General features: G+C 45.8%; 1 protein-coding gene and 1 long non-coding RNA gene across 6 annotated transcripts; one reads left to right on the top strand and one right to left on the bottom strand.

Moving 5' to 3' along the window:
- Window positions 1-1,242: 1,242 nt before the first annotated feature.
- E2F8 (E2F transcription factor 8) lies at window positions 1,243-18,407 on the bottom strand. 5 transcript variants are annotated; one of them, XM_060606198.3, is made up of 14 exons: window positions 18,298-18,388; window positions 17,435-17,511; window positions 16,983-17,109; window positions 14,926-15,204; window positions 14,267-14,423; window positions 11,544-11,858; window positions 11,157-11,318; window positions 9,428-9,565; window positions 7,463-7,666; window positions 7,067-7,154; window positions 6,285-6,816; window positions 2,770-2,902; window positions 2,267-2,655; window positions 1,243-1,960 (listed from the first exon to the last, which is right to left on the bottom strand). In XM_060606198.3, exons 3-14 carry the CDS (start codon window positions 16,995-16,997, stop codon window positions 1,778-1,780), a joined length of 2,595 nt encoding a protein of 864 aa, XP_060462181.1. In that variant the 5' UTR covers window positions 16,998-17,109; window positions 17,435-17,511; window positions 18,298-18,388; the 3' UTR covers window positions 1,243-1,777. The 5 variants fall into 5 exon arrangements, with proteins under 5 accessions (XP_060462181.1, XP_060462180.1, XP_060462179.1 ...); XM_060606197.3 differs by lacking the exon at window positions 17,435-17,511 and having other exon boundaries at window positions 18,298-18,407; XM_060606196.3 differs by lacking the exon at window positions 18,298-18,388 and having other exon boundaries at window positions 17,435-17,802.
- LOC132661543 (uncharacterized) lies at window positions 18,341-23,562 on the top strand. The gene is made up of 2 exons (XR_009602273.3): window positions 18,341-18,422; window positions 23,015-23,562. It is a non-coding gene; the product is annotated as an uncharacterized LOC132661543 (long non-coding RNA).
- The last annotated feature ends 132 nt before the right edge of the window (window positions 23,563-23,694 follow it).

The following is a 23,694-nucleotide window of genomic DNA, read 5'->3' as shown; positions in this document are numbered from 1 at the left end:
CTGGTGGCCTCCACTGAAGTGTATCTTTTGCCTATATTTACCATTGGGCAAGTTACCTTCTCTTTGGTACTTAGTTACCAAGTTACCTTCTACATGGAAATGCTTTCATTTGTTCATGGGCACATACTGTCTCCCTCAACTATATCATAAGCACCTTAAAGGCAGGAGACATTTCTTATATCAGGAACCATTCACATATCCTCCCAAGTAGGATGAAAGCAAAGGCAGAGGTACTTTGGAAGAAATAGTTCATATTAGTTCTCTAATGGTGTGAAGGAAGGGGAGTCTGTAAGTCGTTGTGAAAATGTGCTCTCTTCGCTGTACTTGGTTATAGAAACAAAACATGTATATTTGAGAGGAATGACCTTACAAATGCTTAGAATACCCGGAGTGTGCTCGGTTCCTACTACGGCAGCTAGGCATACATGTGGAAGCGTATTCTAGCAATGGGATTCTGGACTTACTGCTTTAATCTCTGTGAGCCTGTGACCTCATCGTCTTAGCTCGGGGAGACTAGGTCTTTAAAATGTATAGCGCAATACCTAGCATATAGTAAGTATATACGAAATAGATATCATGCTGATGCTTTAAGACCCTGACCAGTGAAGGCCCGTGTCAAGTCTGAAGGTGTAATTCATCCCCATAACAAAGGGGTCAAGGAGATGCACACGTAACAACACATTGTAGCTCGTTCCTTCCCTTAGAGCTCATGGGGGTTCAGTGTGGTAGTTCCTGGAGTAAATTAGACTCCCCATTGCTGTTTTCCCATCCCTGAAGTCGGGCTGTTTGGAAAGTGTGGTAGGACTGGAGCTGTAGCCCCCCCTCCTCTGTAGACGGCAGGGGACGGGGCCAGAGGCTGGCCATTCGCGGCCAGGGTAGGAAGTGCCTCTGCTCCTGTCTTTGGTTTCTAAGTGCCCAGGCCATGGTGGAAAGCTCAGGAGACTTAGCTGCATGTCCCGGGACAAGCAACAGCCTCTCCAAAGCCATTTTCACTCCAGAAAGTAGAGCCATGTGAGGGGGGGGATCAAGAATGGGGAGGAACACGGGAACATTTTATACACTTGGCAGGTCTAAAGGAACCCAGAAGGTATTCTCCTTACCAAGGACTTGCCTCTGAGGTTAGTTTTCATTTTCTCCCAACAGCGTCCTAACTGGCCAAATGAAAATGTGAAATATATTTTAGAAAAGTTTTAATTTGAACAATTTATGATTAAAAATACAGTTTATAAATAATTTTTCCATAGACTTGATTGAGGATTGTTGCAAACTTTACAAAAGGACACACTGCAACAAGAACAGATTAAAGAAATTACAAAAAATACAGCTATAGCCCTCCTATTTAAAAATACAACATTATACATCACAGCATTTTCATTGTGCAAAGTTGAAGACGATGCGGCGTTGGGCATGTCACATATTCACTCAAAGGGAAGTCAACTTTAATATAGTTACTTTGCATAATAGCATAGGCACAGCTGAGACAATGAATCCTTCCCCCCCTCCCCCCTGCCCCGGCAGTTAATATACCTGAGGTTCAACTTTTTGCTTTTATCTGATAGGACTGATGGCTGAAATTGGCTTAGTACAAATATATGTGTGTGTGTGTGTGTGTGTGTGTGTGTGTGTGTGTGTGTAGAGAAACAAGTGTCTGCTTTGAAATTAAGTAAACCCCCAACATATTTACAATATTTTTAGAGAATATGTTCTCCAAATCAGTCTGATTATATCTTCTCATTAAACAACTCTTTAGAAAATTAAATGAAGCCAGATCTGTCAATTAATGGACATCCTCTGTCGAGACTTCCAGTTTTCGCTGTGGGACAAAGAGAGTTCCCACAGAGGTTTTATTAGCACCATCGAAATCCATGCAGGATAGGCCCATTGGCTTCATTGGTCCGCCTGGGGTACGGAAGAAACTTTCGGCCACTGACTGTGACCCTTTGGGTGTCACAGGAACAGGCTGATCGGAAAGAGAGGAAGAGGAAAAGGAAGTCAAACCCACACAGATAGGAATGGCCTAATAGCCTCAGAGGGCTGGACCGGAAGGGCATATCGCACGGTAGGAGTCTGGCATAATTTGCAATTGGCTGGGGGTACTGTGGACTCTCTGGGTACTCTTCCTGGGTTTGGAAGGCAGCTAGGCCTTCAGTCTCCTCCTCCCATCCTTCCCCTCTCCAAAGAAGCAAAGCAAAAGCGAATCTCCTGTGATATTATTTGAGCCTTAATAACCCCAGGAAAAAAATCCACTGAAGGGAAATACTCTCACCTGTTGTGCCCCTGTCGCAGCAACTGATTGTCCACTCGGTTGGTTCTGGCCGGGGACTGGAGAGTCGTACCTGGTGGCCCTTCCTTGCTGAGTACCTGCATTTTCTGGTACAACACTAACAGGGTCTATTCTTGGAGACACAGGAACGGCTCCGGGGCTGGCAGACACCTGCACACTGGGGGAGATGAGTCCCAAGTGCTGCAATGTGAAGTTCACAATGGCTGAGCTCGGGTTCTGGCCGGGAATGGGGTGGCTCGAAGTGAGAGCCGGGCTGTTCCCGACAGGTACAGCTGCCACGGAAGTTGGTGAGACCATTAGCTTCAAAGGTGTTACGTGAAAAGAGGGAAAATTAACAGCAGTGAGTTCGGATGATGTCACTGGAATGACACCTGAAAGACAAGGGGGGAAAATATCTTAAAAGCGCAGGCATTTGTCCAAGAAGCTTACAAGGCTTAAGTGAACTTGAGCCCGACCCACATTTGAATAGTTTTACATACACTCACCTGTGATTGGGGAGCTGTAGATCCTGTGGTTTGGGGAAAGTGTACTTGAGTTTTCCTTACTAGACAGAATAGACTCTGCCCCCAGGGATGAGCACTGGGTGAGAGGGATTAGGTATCCTGATGGGAACAAGGCCTAGAAAACAAGGAGGAAGGATTTATTTTACACACAAATATGGAAGAAAAATGGCCATGTGCCTGTTCCAGGACTCCTATCCCTTAGTGGTTGGTTGTCTCATCAGGACCAAAGCATCCAATGGTATGGGCTATGGGTGGCCCAGCTATATGGCTCCCTGAAGACAATATCCCTCCCTTCTATTCCTGACTTTTGAAAACCATGTGTGTCTTAAATGTTATCTGTGGTCTTAGGAAGCGTCCTAAAGCTAGCAGTCAGCCTGCCTAGAGATAGGATCTGCCCAACACATCCCCTCCCACTGACATCTCTAAGTCCTGCTATCAGACTTTTTGGTGTGATGTGGTGCTGTCAGAACCACGTTTAATGCCGTTGGATGCCATAATGGCATCGCTGTATTATTCTATGGTTGTTCTTGAATTATGTAGAGTGGTAACTTCCCAGAGTGTTCCGAGGAACCCTACTTCCATGGGATGCAAGTTGTCCCTACTTGAATCGTGGTCCAACCTGCCACGGAAATGGTTAACTGAACAAAGGAAAATGGCGTCTTTACTGGAGAATTCCTAGGGGGCTTTAATGATGGCATGCATTGTAAATCCCCGAGGGGCATCCAGCAGGTAGCATTTCCCAGGCAATTTAGCAGCTAAACTTTTGGTAGTATTGGTATTCAAGGAAAACATTTTAAGAAATGTTGACTTAGAGAAGGGGGCTGCCAAATCCTGGACCAAAATCTGGCCTCCTGTCCACTTTTGTAAAGAACATTGTATTGGAACACAGCCATGCCCATTCATTTGTGTTCTGTCCATACCTGCTTTCTTCTATTTTTACAATGGCATGGTTGAATAGGCAGCACGGAGACCATAGGGCCCACAGAGCCAAAAATATTTACTACCTGGCTCTTTACAGAAAAGGTTTGCTGACCCCTGATTTAGAATAAAGTAATTATACAACTACAGATGTATTCTTCCTAGCACTTTAGGTTCCCGTGATACCAAGCATGCTTATAACGCGCCAACTGAAGGGCAGGGCACCAGAGTTCAAAAACTATAGTTGAAAAGAGAACTGATTAGTTCGTACTGGAGACCCTCATGGCACAGAGCAAAAGCTTCAGGCAATAAAGTTATACCCTAAAGAGAAATGGCCAGTGTTGGGTTGTGTGTACCCCCCACCACGCCTGCTTGGCCCCCGTACTTTAGCAAACGGAGAGCCTGCATGGGTGGCTGAACTGCCTGAAAAGTCTGTTTCGGCCTTACCACGAGCAGGCCTGGCAAAAGCTAAAAGCAGCTCTTGTAACCTGGGGGCCCTCTTTTTATCTTCCTTCAGATCTTTCTTCTCACCATTGTCAAAACAACAGTCTACACTTTGATCTAGCTGTTAATAGGTCCCATCTTTTCCTTGGGAACCAGCGAATTCCAAATCTGCAAGGCTAACAGTGTTTCACGACACTGCTATTTATCAGTTTTGTTTCTGAAATGTTTGGCACTGTTCCCCGTCTTTACTCGTTGGTTGCTTGAAAGCCGCAGGAACAGAAAGTTTTAATGGATGGATTTAGGCGATTTACAAGTAGCTGTTCTTCACTACCGTTCATCACACTCTCTCATGGTACAAGTTACCCTGGTGGCTGGTTTAATTCTTTCAAATCTTTAGCAAAACCTATAGTACTCTAATAATTATTTTTCAATTTTCTACAGACTACGTTCATCACAAAATCTTTCAACCTAAGATGCCAATTCCTTTTTTTTTTTTTTTTTAATTAGAACTGTTAATTAGCAGGTTGAATGACTTTGGTATATTTCAGCTTGCATGCTTCTCATTCAGTCTACATTAGCTCTCTTATCCCTTTCTTCCTATTCTATCAGCCTGTTTTATGTTCATTGCCTGACATATTTGTGTTTGTTTATAAACTGTCTTCTCTCCACCCACAGAAGTGCAGATTCTTAGTAATGTTTGTTGAATGAATTAACACACAAATCTCTCATTTCCTTTGTTCAGCTTAGTCCGTGCTAAAAAGAAATGGTCAAAATGAAGTCGTAGAGATGAAAAGAGAAGCAGGGGCACACGGAAAATCTATCTACTGAAAATCCTAATCCTGAATAACTAAGCGAGCAACAGGAGACCATTATTAAATCATATCCATTGGCCCAAAGAGATTATGGACCTCCCAGAAAATTGAATCAAGCCAAAGCCTTGTGATTTTCCCCTTAGCATGTATATTACATGCAAAATGATAGTATGCCAAGATAATAGATGTTTTGAATGGTTACCATGAGGCCATCCTCAGGGAAGATTTGACAAACTCTAAAGCCTCTTTAATAACAACAGTTGCAGATAATACCCTTCAGCTTATACGGTGCCTTAAAAGGATCACAAGCCCCTTTATGTATATTATCATGTAATAAATTCACTTAACCTCACAAAAACTGTAACGTGGCCCTGGGGCAAGTATTCAAAAGCAACAGTCACCAAAGGCAGGTGCTGGGTTTGATTTGATCCAGAGCACGGTGCTTTATACCCAGTAGATGATCAGGAAAAAGTCGTGGAATAAATTCTTTATAGATGTGGAAAAACAAGATGTAGAGAAGGAAAATAACTTGAGTTAATAGCAGGGACAAAATGAGAGATTAACTTCTGCCTCCATGTTTAGTGGTGTTTATTTGGTGATAATGTCCTCCATATGTAATTGTCCTGAGGGAGAAAAATGAGATAGCCTATATAAAAATGCCTAGTACTTCTGCTGCCTGGTATATGGGTAAGCATCTAATAAATGTTAATTCCTTCCTGAACCTAACTCCACCTAGGGAAAACAATTACCTGGAACATCAAAGTCTCTAGAAACCAATGCATCAAGTGTACCTACAATCTGCCAAGATACGCTGGACTTTTCTGTTACATAAAATAGAAATTTTGGTTTAAATTTTAAGTGGACAGTTAAAACAGAGGGGACGGTTTATCTTCCGGGCAACAGATGCCAGGTACGTGACATCCAACAAACATTAGGTAATGACTCAGAAAGCAGGAGTTACTGGAACCCTATGCATCCACCCATTCATTTGGGGTTACGTCTGCTTGTAAATTATTTAAGACTTTCGTGACAGCTGTTTGCATTCCAGTATGTGACACAGCAACAGACTTAAGGACAACCACCCGTGGTGCTTTAAAAAGAGAGCAAATAATCCCTTCCTCCAAAGGTTAAAAATGTCCCTGCCGTCATCCCAGTCAGGGGATTAGCTGTCTGGGGCTTTGTTTGGATTATGGGACACTAAGGAACAGAACCTTGTCTTCTGAGAAACTGCTCTTTGCTCTGGTAAATTTCACAAGCTACCATATTCTCCTCTAATCAACTGTGCCCTTCCTAAAGCTTTACACGGTTCGGGGCTGTACTTACTGTGGAGACACTGTCAAGTCCTTTCAGGTCCTCTTTAAATTTCTTTTTGGAACCACTGTCCTCGAGCATGCTTGCCCTCTTTGAGCCTCTTTCTCCAGCAGGCTCCTTGTCTCGGTTCTTCGCACCTGGTCTCTCAGGCACTGGCTGCAAGCTTCCAGGCCTGGTGGAGGCACCGGATTTGGTGGCGTCATTGGCTGCCTTCTCGGTGGTGGCATCTGTGGAGTCTTTTGATCTTGTAGCTTTAGAAGAGGGGGCGGGGCAGACTGTCGGGCTCAGGCCTTGGGGTGGCGTCACGGTCTGGGCGTGGGCAGGCTGCAGGTAGATGGCATAGGACGGGCCTGAAGGGGCCTGAGGTAGGATCATGGGCACTGCAGGTGACAATGGGCTGGGGATGAGGGGGACCACCCCCAGGGGCTGGATGAGGGGCGGGGCCGTCAGTTCCAGCTCAGCGTTTGCTGGGGTGTGCAGAGGAGACACTGGTTTGCAGTGCCCGCATCTTTCCAGCTGTCCCTTCGCTTTCTTGCTGGGTTCGCTAAAAGACAAGATGTAAAATATGACACAGTGGAAACACATCTTCTCTAAAATGTTCTAAGACTGGGCCAGATTGTAGCCGTGCGTTTATGAAACGAGCAGGTAGCTTCTGTAATGATTGCATAAAAGTTACAGAGAAGACGGTCGCGCCAGTTTCCAAGGCTAGTGCGTATTCTTACGTAAAGCAAGTAATCCTAACGATGCAACGTAAAAGTAATTCATCCCGCTACTAAAGAGTATTACTAACCTACCTTGACTGTTCTTCTAACTGCATTTTGCAAATAGCTGCGAGCTGAGCCATTTTACTTGGGAAGGGTGCCGGATTCTGAGCGCTCTCAGCTGATAAAACAGAAAGGGGGGCGGTGGTGTTGGTCATAGCAAAAGAAGGAATGCTCACACAGATAAAACATCATTGAAGTCAAAGGAACAGAAAACATGCACCCCCCTTCCAAATCACATAACCATTAAAACCCACCAATTATTTTTCGTCTTTTCATGCATACGTGAGTTAGGCTTCAAGTGAGTGGATCGGGGTAGATGCGTATTGAAACAAATCTCTAACAAGTACCGTAGGGATCAAGTAAGCGAAAAAAAATCAGATAAAAAGGAATTCTTCAGAGCAGAGCCTGATGTGACTGAAAACATACCTTTGCTTGTCTTGATGGGGCTACTGGGAGCAGAATTTATCTTTCTCCGGTCACTTTCTATGCTCTTAACCAGTTTGATCAGAGATGGGTGTCGAGTGAAGTTTGGTTTCCCACGCGTGGAAAAGAGGTTTTTGGCACAGTTGTCTTTTGAAGGCCGCTTCACTTCTAGATCGGAATGGGGGAAAGGAAGGACTTGGCCACGTCCTGAAAGAGAGAAGGGCAGGGGGTCGAAACCCGGCTGGCTCGGCCTCCTTGTAGGAGATGAAGTCAAAGTGTAGGTCGAGAATGATCTTTCGGAATGAAAGCAGCAACATTTATAGAGCACCAGCTCTGGGATAGACACTGTCTGAAGGGCTTTCTGTACAAAACCTTGTTAATCTTATTTTAATTGAATTCTGAGGTAAGATTTCACACCTCAACATCTCTGAAACCCAGAGCATCTTACAGCCAACCAGTGGTGTGCTAGAGTGTAATCATTAGTGGTTTCTCTTTCTTATCATATATATATATAATCGTGCATCTTATAATCAGTGGAGTCCTACCCTGATGAAATATGGTGGCTCTCACTGCTATGGACTGAATAATGGGGTCCCCTCAAGTCCACAGGTTGAAATCCTAACCCTCAATGTGATGGCATTAGGAGGTGGGGCCTTTGGGAGGTGCTTAGGTCATGAGGGTGGAGCCTTCTTGAGTACTCTTAGTGCTCCTATAAAAGAGGCCCCACAGCACTCTCTAGTCCCTTCTGCCATGTAAGTTATGACGAGAAGACAGCCATCTAGATAGCAGGCTCTCACAAGACTTCCCAGCCTCCAGAACTACAATAAACTTCTGTTGTTTATAAGCCACCCAGTGTATGGTATTCAGTTATAGCAGCCTGAATGGACGAAGACACTCTCAACAACTCCACCAGGTAGGTACTTCTTAGGAAATGCATCCCCATTTCAGAGACATTCATCAACTGACCTTGCTCTCTCAGCTAGTACAACGTGGGCCTGGGATATGAGCCCATCAGTCTGGCCCTGGAGCCTGCACTCTGAATCCCCTGCACCAAAGGACCTCTCTCTGAGATGGCAGTTGACTCTTGAACAGGTTTGGACTCTGCAGATCCACTTATATGCAGATTTTTTACAGTGCAGTGCTGTAAACGTATCTTCCTTTATGGTTTCCTTGGTAAGATTTTCTTTTTTCTAGCATATACTTTATTGTAAGAATATAGTAGATGATACATAAACATACAAAGTATGTTTTAACTGACTGTTTATTTTCTTGGTAAGTCTTCTGGTCAACAATAGGCTATTAGTAGTTAAGTTTTGGGGAGTCAAAAGTTATATGCAGATTTTTTACTGCATTCCTAACCCCTGCATTGTTCAACAGTCAATATATATTCAAAACTGCAATAACCTTGCAAAGATACCACTCTTCTTCCCATCTTGCAGGTGAGGAAACAGCCTTGGAGATGTAACTTGTTCAAGGCCACATAGCCAATAAGAGGCTAAGTTTCCCTCTGCCTCCATGGCCCATGTTCCTGCTACTTTAAACATTTCTGTGTGGGATCTTTGATGGAACATAAAATGTCAGAACCGTGGAGCTGAGATGGAGACTAGAATATTGATACTGGAGTGAATTCACTTCATGTTCTCGATGTGTGTAGGCTCTGTTATGGTCACTGGGCAGCCTAACAATTAAGCAATAGTATCTTATGTTTTGTGATGCTTTCCACTTTTTCAGATCCTGTCACGCACAGATTCTGCCTCGTGAGTACAGGGTTGGAGGTGTTTTGGCCCTTGGGTTGTTGATGGAACCAGTAGCCAGACTTTCCATATTGGCACTTGTCTTTGTCTTTCCAACAACTTATATATGTTCTTTCCATGTGGGAATGTGGGCAGGAAGGGGAAGGGGGAACATCTCCCAACGCACATTAATTGAAAACAATGAAGCAAAGAATGAAGGAAAACAAATACATACCACTGGGATTTGGACTGATTTCTGGGCCTGTCCATTTAAAAGCTGGTTTTCGGCCTCTTTCTTCCGTAACATGAACTTTCTTGATAAGATTCAGGCTACTCAGGACATTAGCTATATCATACAACCTCCTAATTTTTGCTAGAAAATAAAAGATATATACCACTTAATGGAATAATGAAAGATCAAAGGACTTTGCTTCTTGAGGACTTCATATATATTCAAAAAGCTATCCTAGTCATCAATGTCAGGCAGAGAAAAATGTGACTCTTTTAAGTTATTCTGGTGATACTGCGTTAATTCAAACAAGAAAATAGTTTTAAATATTGAAAAGACTGTTACTGCTGGTATTGAATTTAGAAATGACAGAGGTTGAAAAAGGAAAAATGACTTTGTGAGATCACCCTATCGGGAACTATGTTACAGAATTTTTAATAAAAAGTCCCCATTACTGGTAATCCTCTAATGAAGATTCAGAAGAATTTTATGAACAAATAGAAATGAATCGTCAATGATAAATGTATTGCTTTCCAACTTGTGACAGTTTATAACAATGAGATTTATTTAGTATCATAAGCATGGAGAGTGCTATAACCCATCAAAATGTGTAAATTAAAAAAAAATTTTTTTAATGTTTATTTATTTTGAGAGAAAGCGAGAGAGAGTCCGGGAGGGGCAGAGAGAGAGAAATCCAAGCAGGTTCTGCACTGCCAGGTCAGAGCCTGACTCGGGGCTCGAACTCATGAACCGTGAGATCATGACCCGAGTGGAGATCAAGAGTCGGATGCTTAACCAACTGAGCCACCCAGGTGCCCCCAAATTTGTAAACTTTTATGTTGTCCTTATGTTATATGCAAATCACTGATTTGTTAATTCTACAAATCTTACACACCTTAAAAAGTTTTATTACAAGAAACTGGTCTTTACTTCCAGCTTGATACTACAAAATTATAAATTGACCTTGTTCTTCGTAGCCATGCCAGAAGGTTTTGAATTCCCTGGGGATGCAGCAAATTACACATCCACAGTTCCTGGAATGGTTTCCAAGGCTGTGACTAACTAGCGAAACGCAGAGCTGAAAACTGTCTGGTGAGTCAGAAAAAGCAGGCAGCCCATCCGTAGTGGGTTGAAATTGCACATCTCCCGAGCCAATTGCCAGTATTACTGCCTTTACTCTCGACTTAATTTTGTCTTTATAGAGACACTATCAACCTGGAGATGTCTGAATATACTTTCATGGGATTAGTGCAGCTTTACAGGAACGGGAAAGGAGTCGGTGTGATGGCTCCCGGGCACTCCCCACAGTGGTCCCCTCGTCAGGCGGGTCCCCTGTTCAGGCTAGCCTCATGCCCTACGTGGAGGTGTGCTGATACCCCCAGAAGACGTGGGCATGCTGCAGACCCTTCCCATGTGCTGAGCACTTCTTTCCACACTCTCCTCTTCTGGAGGCTCCTGCAAAGCCTGTCACTGAGGCGCGGGCAGAGCTCTGCATTGGAAACCCAGCCCAGGCCCCTTTCCTACTTCGAGCAGGTCTGGCTGAACCTATTCTTTCAACTGGGCTGCACGTCACTTCTGGGAACAATTTTAGAAGAGTTATTTATACCCTTCCCTATAAGAGCAGAGATCTGGGTTCCAGACCCACTTGACAATGTATTGCTCATTTAGACGTTTCTGAGCGACATTTTACGGTTTCAGAATAGGTCCGAAAGCCCACGGCAGTCCTGACACTTACTTTTAAACTTGCTTTTATCCAAATCTTCCACGTGGTCTTCCCCAATTAGAATCTTGGCAGCAATTTCTAGGCTTACTATCTGAGGCGTCGACACCAGAAACAGCATCACAAACTTCTGGCTCATCACTCTTAGAGACTTATCTTTGCGGCTGTTTACAGAAGCTTTGGAGGAGGAGGAGGATTAGAGAATTAAAATTCATGAAGGGACAAGTGACTTCTAAAGTAACAGGGCTAAAAATACCACAACCTGATCAGACAGCTGACAACCGCAGCATTTTAGCATGTTAAAAGGCAACATTTGCTTTAGAACCACGTTCTCTAAGAAACCATTTTCTTTAGACCCAGGAGGAGGGCCCTGTGGCCCAGGCTCTTCCGACCATGGCTCACCTGCCCGAAATTCCACTCCAGGGAGTTCGACAAAACACATGTCCGCGTGTCCATTCTGGCCGGTGTTCGATTTGATGATATGATCCTCTAGGCTGATGGTCTTACCAAAGTCAAACTCTTGTTCGTATTCTTTCTTCTTGATCATCATAATCTGCTCGGCATACTTGTTCTCTTCCCCGACGCTTTTCAAAGTCCCCAGGGTTTTGTGGAGATTATGTCGCCCGTGCCAAGTGTATCTGTTTTTGGCCAGGCGGCTCACCATGTGTAAACTCTCTAGGACATTCACGATATCGTAAATGCGTCGCCGCTCAACATCTGCAAAGAATGAGCAACGGTACATAACGAGGATCAGGTTTTGCAACGTGTAGAGAACTGAGTAACTTTTTCTTCCACGGTTTATGAGTCAGCGGGTCTGGATGACACGATTCTACTTACAGTCAACAAAGAGCGTAAGGACGAGCCAGACACGTTTCTGCTCTCATAGCGTGTAAATAAGGATAATAGGAATTGGAAAGGTAACATTTATTGAGGACCTACTCTGTGCCATACAACTTCAGGAAATTTTTATCCTAAACTGGTGAGGCAGGTATTATTATTCATACTTTAATGATGAGGGAAGGTGGCTCAGGCTGCTACGTAGCCCAGGCCAAGGCACGGAGCCAGTAAGTGACAAAACCAAGCCTTTTAATATTCTAAACCCCACACATTACAAGCTGGTTTTTTTTCATATTACTCTTCAAAGCACGTGTGTGCACACACATGTGCACACACATGCACACACACATGTGCACACACACAGGTAGTTGTCATAGAATAGGTACAAAGCACTGAGATTTCTTGCTGTTCCTGGAACTTGCCAGATGTGCCCTTGCCTGAAGGCCTTTTACTGGGCTGCTCCTTCTGCCTGGAATCCCTCTTCCAGATGCCCTCATCACTCCCCACCTCCATCTTTTCAAGTTCTTGCTCAGATGTCACCCTTTCAATGAGGCCTGACCTGACCACCTAATGCAATATTGCAAAAACACACTCCCAGCCCTCCTGGTCCCCCTCTACCCTGTTCTACATTTTATTTTTCCCCACAGCATGTATCACCTCCTAACATGTTATTATACCTTGCTTGCTATGTGCTTTGCATATCTGTTATGATCTCTCCTTATCTGTCCTTTGCATACTCATCTATTCCCCCCACTATAAAGTAGGTTCCACAGGAGGAAAGATTTTATTCTTTGTTTAAAAAATGTTTACTTAGCGGGGGGAGGGGCAGAGAGAGAAGGAGACAGAGAATCTAAAGCAGGCTCTGGGCTGCCAGGGCAGAGCCCCACACAGGGCTCGAACTCAGAAACCATGAGATCATAAGCTGAGCCGAAATCAAGAGTTGAATGTTTAGCTGACTGAGCCACCCAGGCACCCCAGGGTGTTATTCTTTTTATCCACTGATGTTATCCCAAGCTTTTACAGTATTGCCTGGCACACAGTAGGTGATCAACAGCTACCTGAATTAAAAGTACAGCCTGCAAAGCTACAATTAAGTATGTGTGACTAGATGAACCTAAACGGCTATTCTTAAAATAGGAAATCAAGTCAGTATTTATAAACACGCATCCGAAGAGCAAAACTTTCTTCCTGGAGTGACAGCTATATATTAAATTATCCTTCCTGTCTCTTCAGTTTCAGACTCTGAGATTTCATGACTCCAAAAGTATCCCAAGTTTACCACAGACCCCTTTCTAGCTGTAACTAGATTCAAGTCTATGAAGACAAGAATAAAGGGGGTAGGAGGATCACAGTAACTTGCCAAACACCAACACGTATTGTCCTCAGAATCGGGCCAAATGGCAGGCGAGGCTAAAGCCCTGCTTCTACTCACGGAACAGGCTCATCACAAACAGGAAGATACCATTCTCCAGCCTAGCTCTTCAAGGAGAGAGTGAGGGAGCCCAGAGAGTGCAGACAAAAGTTCAAAGTTGTAGCTGTTTTTGAAACAAGTCATAAAACAATGTTGCCTTTCTCCAGGCGCCTGGGTGGGTCAGTTGGTTAAGTGTTGAACTGCAGCTCACGTCCCGCTCTCACCGTTGGTTCCTGGTTTGTTCCTGAGTTCCAGCCCCGTGTGGGGCTCTGCCCTGGAAGCCTGCTCCCGAGTCTGTCTCCCTGTCTCTGCCCCTCCCCACTCTTTCTCAAAATAAATAAACATTCAAAAAAAAAAAAAAAAAAAACACAACCAATGTTGTCTTTCTTTACAGCTTCAGAGCTTTTGAAATACAATCAGAAGCAATCTCCGTTGTGATTTTTTACTTCTGTTTGAAAACTCACGGAAGTTGGAAACTATATGCCTTTATTCTTAAATTAAAAGGGCTTCAGAGGGGCACCTGCGTGGCTCAGTAGGTTAAGCGACTGACTTGGGTTCAGGTCATGACCTTGAGGTCCGTGAATTCAGCCCTGCATTGGGCTCAGTGCTGACAGTTCGGAGCCTGGAGCCTGCTTCAAATTCTGTGTCTCCCTCTCTCTCTGCTCACACTCTGTGTCTCTCTCTCTCAAAAATAAATAAACATTAAAAAATAATAATAAAAGGCTTCAGAGATTTATAATTTCCATGTGGCATTATCTGTGTCGTTAAGAACACTGGCTAGATGAGCGTGGGTCTGAAGGAGTAAGTCCATGAAGTCACTTTAATTATTAACCTGAAATGGTTATATGGTTAAATGGTGAGCTCTTTGCATACTTACTAAGTTCTTCAGCTACTTCATCAAGACAGATGTCATTGTTCACAGCAGGGTTGGGGTAGTTAGGGTATCGTGCTAAGAACTTATGACACAACAATCCTAAACTTTTTTCTTTTCGACTTGGTTGGGATTTCTCATATTCATCTCCAGATAAGTGTTCCTACAAAAGAAGAGGTAAGTCATGTCTGAATCGGAAATAGAGTTGGACAGATTTATTAGCGTCATCTGCCCTCGATGGCTAACACACTTAGCTTCAACAGCTGCAAAACTGGGGGTAGAAAAGTGGGAGCCAGTGTAAACCGCGTGCGTGGCAGATCGAAAAAGGAGGCTTGTGCTGAAATAAGTCAAAGGCTCAGGATTCCTAGTGCTATATTTCATGGAGTCCTGTGCTCCAAAGCAGGCTAATAAGTCTGTGGGTGTCGATGCTTCACATTGCTGGCACTTCTGTAATAGCTACTCCTCCCTGCTCCTACACACACACACACACACACACACACACACCAGCCTCCTCCCAGGCTAATAAGTCTGTGGGTGTTGATGCTTCATATTGCTTGCACTTCTGTAATAGCTACTCCTTCCTGCTCCTACACACACACACACACACACACACACACACACACACACACACACACCAGCCTCCTCCCAGCCTTTTGCAAACCTACGTGCAAACAATCTTTGGCCTCAGGTAATCCGTTTCTGCTATCAAACAACCCCCTTTTCTGATCTCTATTTCGTATCTCGGGGCTCACGGCACTGATGAGCATTTTCAGGTTGGCTGTTGGTGTCCACGGTTCTCCCTGGGAGAGTTCCTTGGGCTTGGTGGGTGTGGTCAAAGGGCCAAAGTCAGGCTGTATCTCTGTCAACACTATATTTGCTGCAGTGGATTCTTTCAGAGGTGTTTTCATTAGTCCTCTTTTATGTGGCTCAAAAAAGAGATTTTCCTGGTTTAAAACAAGTAAATAATTAAATCCACCATAAAACAGGATTTATCATACAGCTTTCGATTCTAGAAATTGTACAATAAATAAAATATTGTCAAGGGAAAAGTGCCTATGAGGTTATAGGGCCGATTAAATTAGTAACTATCCCAATGATCACTTGACACTTACTGTCCTTTTTACTAGCTAAATTTCCCATTTTTAATTTTGTAGTCCATCCTATGTTCCAAGAATTGAACAAAAAAACCTTTAAGGCAGAATTTTAAAACCTTTTTGACATCATTTTTGATTTAGAATAGTGTTGCAGTTAGTATAAAGCGTTCCCATACACCTTTCACTCAGCTTCCTCTAATAGGACTGCTAATTTTAAATGATCCAAAGCTCCTAGGAGTGACTTTTACACACAACACTGCAATAAGTGAAGGCCTACATGGCAGAAACCATGTCCCATTCATCTGTGTGTCTCATCTGGCACATGGCTCCATACACTGAGTGCTCAGTAAAACACCACTGACGTGGAAGAGTCAGAAAGCCAAGGAGACCAGGGTGAGGGCTGGCATATGGTCATACTTACAGGCAAAAGCTAGAAGGGAGCAAAACCCAGAGTGCCGACGAGCAAAGAAAGTCTGCTCTTACAATATTTACCCTTCTCACTTTATAGAAGGAAAAATGGGGCCCCATAAGATAAAATTAGTTACCCAAAGTCACAAAGCTGGTTCCTGGCAGAGGCAGGACTGCCACTGAGACATGATGGTAAATGAATAGCAGTTCACAAGTAAGAGTAATGGAGACTATGTTTCTTCCACTTTTGGACACTGGGGACTTCACACATTCTTACTCTCTATCTATCACTATTTTAAAGGAAATGCTTGGAATGACAATAAGTAAAAGAACACAGAGACTCACTAATTCCCCAGTGACTTTAGGAACAAAGATTAATGGGGCTGTTTAACATGTCCGTGATTCCTTAGGATTTATCAAGTGCTTTTCTATTTGTATTCTCACCATATCCTACATGTAATTCTGGTCTGCAGAAGAGGAGATGCTGGCTGAGAGAGGTGACACAGGCCTTGAACTTGAATGTCCTCAATCCAACTATGGTGTTCTTCCAGGGAAATCAGTGTGACGAATACAATGGGGGACCCTCCTGGGCAGGTGCACCTGAAAGGTGCTGACCCAAGAATGGGATTTCTCTAAAGGCTGCTGTCCTTTACCTCAGACTATCAGACACAATAGCAATTCTCATTTGACTAGTATCTAAACCTTTTAGGAACTTTGCCTTTTTCAACCTATCAGTAGCTGGACGCTGATCAAGACACCCCTACTGACAATTCTTATTTACAAAATGCCTATCTCACAAATAGTATTTATGGCCCCCAAGTTTAAGAAGCTGCTGATTCAGTAGAAAATCATCTCAAAAAGAAATCTGATCTCAAAATGTCAGATGCCCTCTCTAAATTCTAATTGTTCAAGAATTCTGAGAAATATCATAATGCAGCTAACGAATTTTATTATTCTTAAAAAAATACCTTTTCTCTCTGCTTATTTCTTTGAGACTTCCATTTGCAATCGAACTATTAAAAGCTTTGGATTACCTTAACTCTGGCCAAACTCTTCCCCTCTTTAAAAATTAAATTTCCCTTTTTTTTGGGTTTTTATAGAAGCTAACTAAAAAGGGATGTAGCTTTAATAAGATATTGGATATGGGAAAATCATAGGGTTAAATCAGGATGGCATTGCTTTTAAAACTGCGAGGATGAATACTAAAGTTAAAAAGGTACCTTTTCATTCTCCATTCTGTAAATTTCTCATACATTTAGAGTTTCTTTAAAAATGAAAAACTGGAGTTGCTCCCAACACCCTGATGGTTTAAGTAGTTCAATCAGTTCTATTAAAACGTTTAATATCCTTAAAAAGAAAAGGAAATAAAGTTAAAGAAAAATAAAACCAGGAGATCGGCTGAATATTCCCTCATGGACACCAGAGGCCACTTAAACAAAGACTAACGAAAAAATGACAAATTACATTTACATTTTATTCCCGACCAGAGATCACGCTCCTGGGCAGAGAACTCCCATCAAACGCCAGTAAATTCCTTCAGCAAACCGATCCACTGTCATGAGACTCAAAGCAAACCACAGAACTTCCAGTGACAGCTTTCTCCCACCTTCAGGGACGGCACGCCATTCTCCAGACCCCACCGAAAAGGACTGTAGCAAGCACTAGCACCCACCTGTTCACAGGTCAGGGTTGGGGACGGAGCCAGCGTCCCAGCCCTGCTTCCGGCTGAGCAGACACGTCCCCAAGCATCTGGATAAAAGTGTACATCTTGATGCCTGAACTTTTCCCCTGACACACACTTGCACAGGCTCAGCAGTAAAGACTTGGGAAATAGCTTGATGGGAAACTTCCAAATTCAGTTCTTAAGTTCCGAACATACTCCGGGTATTTAAAGAGCGCCTTATGATTAAGACTTATTCTTTTTTTTTCAGGACATCCTTAAAAGATGAAAGGCGCTGTGTACGCTCAATTCGGGTGGCGCGTTCACGCCACGATGTTGGATCTCACCAAGGAGGCTGCATTGGTTCAGTGAAGCAACCAGGTACAGTCCCCTGGCCGCCACCCGCTCCGCGCCCCGCGCACTTCCCCCTCCGCCCAGCCAACTACCCCTCCCCCCGGGCCCAGTCCGCGCGCCACCAGCCCTGCAGTTCCCGGACAGCATCCTCGCCGTTCCCAGGGCAACGATTCCTAACCAATCAGAGAGCTGGACGCGGGCCTGCGATTGGTTGGTGGCGCCAGGGGCGGGTCCGGACCTTCCGCCTTCGATTTAAAAATTTGGCGCGGAAAGCCGGACCGTGGCCGGCACCGCCCCTTGGCTGCGCGGGGCTTGAGCGCGGGCAAACCCGCGCCCGGAACCACGGTATCCCCGCCCCTCCCCCTCGCTCGCCCCCTCCCCTCTGCGCGGGAGCTCAGCTCCTCCCTCCACGGCCCCCGGCTGAGCGAGAGGCGGGAAACGGCCGTCGCTGCCGCAGCCCTCCCGATCCCTCTCCCGGTGCCGGGCCGGCTGGGTGCCGCATCCCTCTGCGTCCCGCTGACCTGTCAGTTCACTTCACGGTTGGAGCCTGCGGGGGCTGAGCGGGGGACACTTCGGCACCGCTTTCCCCGCTCAGGTCCGGGAGCCCGCGTGTCGGGCCGTCAGTCGGTCCTCACGCTGCGCCGAGGTGGGTGCCACGGAGGGAAACGCCGGGACCGGGCTTGGCGGGCCGGCGGGCGGGCGGAGGGAGCGTGACCGTCCAGGAGCAGTCAAGCCCCCGATTTGAAATTAACCCGCTCCCGGCGCGAGCCGATCCCGCGGGCTGGGAGGGCCGCTCCCCTCCCCCACGCCCGCTCTTCCCGGCCCCGGACCCCGCGCGCCAATCGCAGCCTTCAGACAAGAGCCGGCGGCGAATCAGGGTGCAGGCACCGCCCTCTGGTCCGCCTCCGAGACAGAGTTGGGGGAAAAGTTCAGCAACTTTTTTTTCCTTTTTTTTTTTTTTTTTCCCCTGAATACCCCCTCCCCTTGCTAAAGTTGGGGAATGAAGTTTGGCCCGCCCGGGGCACGAGGACTGAGAAGCGGGCGCTCTGCGATTCCCGGTCTGGCCGTCCCACTCCCTGCCCAGCCCCAGATCCACTCACCTGCCCTCCGGACCCCAGCCGGGACCGTCCCCCCTTCCGTCTCTGGCATGCATTATTGTGCTGCCCACCACCTGCCCCATGGCTTCTAGAAAATTGGTGTGCAGAGGGGGAAGCCTGACCAACTGGTGCCCAAACTCGTTAGGCGTGGGGTCTTGGCCGAGATGTGAGAACTCAGGTGTGGGAGGAGGAGTAGCAAGGTTGAAAACCCGCCAAGCCAGTTCCGGGCGTCTGCCTTCTTCCCTCCCGTGGTCTCCCACCCGCTCGTCCTTTTCCCCTCCCTAGTCGTCTTCCCTCACTTTCCCCTCTTTTTCCGGTTTCCGATCCTCGGACAGTTTCAGCATGGAATATTGCAGAGTTCTAGATTGCAGTAGGATTGGGAGACGCTCTAGTCCAAAGCCCTCGTTTTGCAGACAGGGAAACCGAGGCCCGGGGCGGCAGAGCTGACTTGCCTGTGCCCGGATTGGGTTGCCCTGCGTTGGCTTGCCCGGCGGTTCTCTGCCTTAAAGCGTTTCCCCTTTTCTGGGGACCTGTGCTGGAGTCTCGGTACCGCATGTATTGCCCAACCGCGCCTAGATCAGGGCGCCCATCTACCGACGGTTTGGTTTGAGCTCTTCCCCCTTTTTTGTGGTCTCGCGTCTCTAAGCTCCAGCAAGGCCCACGACCCCGATCCCCCAGTCCCACTCATACTTACGTGTCAGTGAATCACCAGTGCTGATTTGCAGCGCGGGACTGTCTCCTATCCCCGAACAAACGCAATGTAAGGGCGGGGATGCTGTGCTAGGGTGGCTGGGGTCGCAGCGCTGCAGCGACAGACCGTAGGACCAGGGGTCCGGGTGGCGAGCAGTGGCTTTTTCACCCCGCAGATCTCAAGCCTAGGGGTGCACAGGGTGGCTGTCCCAACGGTTAGCGCCCTGGTGTCCCTGTCCTCTCCACCAGCCGCCAGCCGGGGGGCACGAGCCATATCGACTTCAGGCAAATGTTGCTCAGGAAGGCGCTTCTACTTGGAAGTCGGCCTTTTCGCGGGTGCTGTGCAGATAGTCTCAGATTTACAATAAAGAGAGTCACTGGGCAGAGTCTCACCACCAGCAGCGCTAAGCAGCTGGTTTTTATTGAACTAGGGTACACTTTTTCTAGAGCAAGGTGTGGTGACACATGCATGAACAAAAGGGGGGCGGTGTTTCTGCTTTAGCCACAGTTTCAGATTTTTGCCTCCCTGTCCCCCATCCCCAGCCCTTAGGGGAGTGCTCCCGTTCCCCTGCGTTCAGGGGCAGCGAGGAATGGGTTCATACCTGATCTACGTGGGCATTTATGCCCCAGATCTGAGTGCCAAGGACCTGTGAGGCACACAGTGCAAGGAACAGCCACCTCTGCTGACACCACACAGATGGCATCTCATTTGATACTCAGCACAGGTGTTAGTTAACCATGGGCCATGAAAGGGAAGCAGAGCATTTTAAAGTAACCATCCCTAAATGACAGGGCTGGGATTTAAAGCCAACTCTTGTTTACCTCTAAGGGCTTTCCACTGAAAGCTCTCTTCTTCACTGTGCTGGTGCCTGTCCTCATTTCCTTCACAGGATAGTTGTGTCCCTCTTTCTAGAGAAGGAAACTGAGGCACAGAAAGGGTTAAGTGATGGCCACGTTAGCTGTTGAGTCAGAATTGGAATCCAGGTCTCCCTGCGCCCTGGTTCATATATCATCCGATTTCACGGTCTCTGAAAGTTCTTATGAAAACAAAGTTGGCGACACCTGAGAAGGATCTTTAAGCATCTGCCCCTCCCTGCACCCCAGCATAACAAAATAGAGAAAAAGCAGGACGTGTAATCCTTGTTTTAGTGACAATTGTCATATCTTATTGAAGCATGTGAAAGTACAATCCAAGTCACTGACTGATGAAAAGTAGCTCTATGAAGAGTGAAATGGTGTGGTTTTGAACTCTTAACTCTTTTTTATGTAAGAGGTAATGAAAAAGCAAGCTGAAGCCTTTCTCCTCGACACTATTGTGTGTTGGTCTTGTAACTTTCCCATCAAACATGCGTTCTGTCGATTAGTTATAAAATCCAAGGGAATATTCGTTTATTTATTTCTGGTCTTTTGTTCACCGTGTTGTGTAATCTGTGTCTCACTGAAGTTGGACCCGTTTTTCAACTCTATGCTGCTACCCTTTATGGTTTGCACAACTTGGAGGGTGAGATGTTGTGTAATACGTTAAGCACTAATCAAGGAGAAAAGATACCAGACGTGAGGGGGAATGATGAGTGCTGTCTGAGGTGTCTAGATTCAAAGGTAACATTCAGGATTTGGGAATCATGTGTCATCACCGGAGCCGCACTCAGTGAAAAGAGCAGCGTCCCCCGCCCCCCGCCCCAGGGCTAGAGAGGGAGGTGCCCCAGCTGGTGGGGCTCCTAGACCTTTTTGTCTTGCCGCCCACCTCCCAAGTTTGACCAGGGGGCAATGTGGGGGTTGCGCTTTTTCAACAGCATGAGTTGGCACAGCCACCACAAAACAGCTGTCTAGTGCTTTAAATGGCACAAATCCCCAGGTGCGGGGTTAGATCGCAGCTGCTCGTGACCAGATCTCAGTCCTCCCCGGTTCTTTCAACTAGTTACTCTGTCCCCAGATGAATTGTGCTGGGTCCAGTCTGGGCAGGGTTTAAAGAGGGTGGATACAAGCAAGGGACGCAGGTGGTGGGACAAGCCTGGATCTGGCTTGTGCCGACTGTGGAGCTAGATTTGGTCCGAACCTGTTGGCAGGGGTAGGCGGCTGTGGGAGAAGTCCCCTGCAGCTCTCCTTGGCTTCCTGTGGGAAACCTCACTCAACTGATGAGCCCTGGATGGATATCTGCAGCCCTGGACTCAGCTGCAGCCGCAACAGTTGCTTCCATATATCGAGCAATTACCACATCTAAATTTTTTAAATGCTTTGGGGATAACTGAACACAAAATACTGAAGGCCCTTTTATAGAATGGGAGTCTGAGTTCTGTGCTCACTGTATTACTATGTCATCCAATCTTAAAATTATCACAGAGCTGAGGATCATGTAGTCTTAGTGCTTATTTGTAGATTGGAGGAACCCATTTTTTCCAGGTTCTAGAGCATTAAAAATGTATATATACAGATTCCTGGGAGTGGGGGCAGGAATTTATTACATGAAAAAGTCCCAGTCAGTGCAGGAATCCCAAAAGCTCCATGGTTAGCAATGATTACCTTTTGCTTGAAGTCTGGTCGTGAAAGGTAACTGAGCTGACCCCCCTTTAGGCAGATTCCTTATGTCCTGTCTTGATCACAACCCTGTACACCCATCTCTGGCACAGACACCCCATCTACACCACTGTGAGCTCCTGGAGGGCGGGGAGAGGGACTTCCTTATCTCTTTGTCCCCAGAGTGCCCAGCTGGGTACCTGTCCCAGAACGGGAGCTTGGTGAGCTTGGTAAGTGTTGGTTCATTGAATAAGGCCCTAGTCTCGAGTGCCATCTCGCCAAGCCCAGAAGATACCTTGTCTTTTAACCTCTTTATCTTCAGGGCCAAGTTCAATGCCTGACACCTACTTGGTTCTCAATAATGTTAGAGAAAATGAGCTCATAATTACCATCCTTAAAAAAAATTTTTTTTTTTTACTTCAACTACTATTTCCACCTCCCTCCCATACGCATAACTGTTTTATCTATTCATTTACTAAAGCACAGTAAATGCATAGCATGTCCTGAATGCCTTCCAAGCCCTGAATTAGGTGCCCTGTGTATACAGGTGAGTGAAAGAGGCCAAGTCCTTGCCCTTTTGGAATTTACAGTCAAGCAGGAGAACAGTGGCACAAAGCGTTAACTGCTGTTACTATTATTACTATTATCATTTTATTTTTTTCTCCTAAATGTGAGACCTCTCTGCCGCTCCTCAATCTAGCAGACGTGACTTTTCTCTACATTCTTCCTCTGTTGTACTTATTTAGCGACTTAGTGAGTTTTCCATAGGTATTTTTCTCCCCTAGGAACCCGTATTCTGTTCTTTTCCTCCTTTCAGCCACATGTAGGAGTCACTTGCTCTGAGCCCAGGGACTGTGCTGGGCACTTGTCCTCTGATGACAGAGACAAGGCCCACCTTTCACTTACCACTCTTCTTTCTCTCTTTTTCTTTTTGCAGGGACATGACCTTCATTTGGAGAAGTTGTTTGCTTTTCTGAGTCTTTCACACTGCTGCTTCAGAGTCACTGGAGGAGGCCTGGTTTCTCGTGGAATGATCACTGAAGTCAGCTTAAGTTAGTTACTTCAACCTCGGCCCCGCTGTCACGTGTGTCCTGGAGTGGGGAGCCGGGAAGACAGAACAGGGTCCCGATCAGCCACGTCGGGCTCCGTGGCATCTCCCCACAGGCTTCCAGTCCGTCACCGAGCCCTCCAGTCTCCCACTTCTTCCTCTAACAGTGCCTCCGTGGCACCTGTGAATTCCCCTTAAAGTCATGGATTTCAGGATCTGATTTGACCTAAGATATCCCACGATACCCAGACATAATTTGGTAGAATTTAGCTGCTCACTGTACTGCTTTATCATACAATACAGAGATTGACTAGGACATACGTAATTCCTTTTGTTGACAAACTACTTAGGATCTTCCAAAAAGAAGTAGGTAACTCTCCTCTCAGCTTTCACTGCAAATGCTCAATAAAATCTCACAGTATGTTTCAGTATGGAAATTGGCTACAGTAGATTGCATTTGAATCTGCCCACAAAATGGATAGTTTTACATGTGCGTTTTAAATAGCGCTGAGCTTTGTTCCAAATTCAATCTCGGAAATAAGAGTCTATAATTGTTTTCAAGTTAGTTT

This window comes from Panthera onca, chromosome D1 (genome assembly GCF_046562875.1).
Source record: "Panthera onca isolate mPanOnc1 chromosome D1, mPanOnc1 haplotype 2, whole genome shotgun sequence".
In the NCBI taxonomy this organism is placed as follows: Eukaryota; Metazoa; Chordata; class Mammalia; order Carnivora; family Felidae; genus Panthera; species Panthera onca.
The sequence above is the reverse complement of the archived record's forward strand: the minus strand, read 5'-3'. Positions and strand labels throughout refer to the sequence as shown.

Coding starts and splice junctions, on each gene's coding strand:
- E2F8 (XM_060606197.3), bottom strand. Junction 7,667..9,427: donor AATCAGTCCAAATCCCAGTG/GTATGTATTTGT, acceptor TCTCTCTTTCAG/GACGTGGCCAAGTCCTTCCT. Junction 2,903..6,284: donor GACTTGACAGTGTCTCCACA/GTAAGTACAGCC, acceptor CTTGTTTTCTAG/GCCTTGTTCCCATCAGGATA.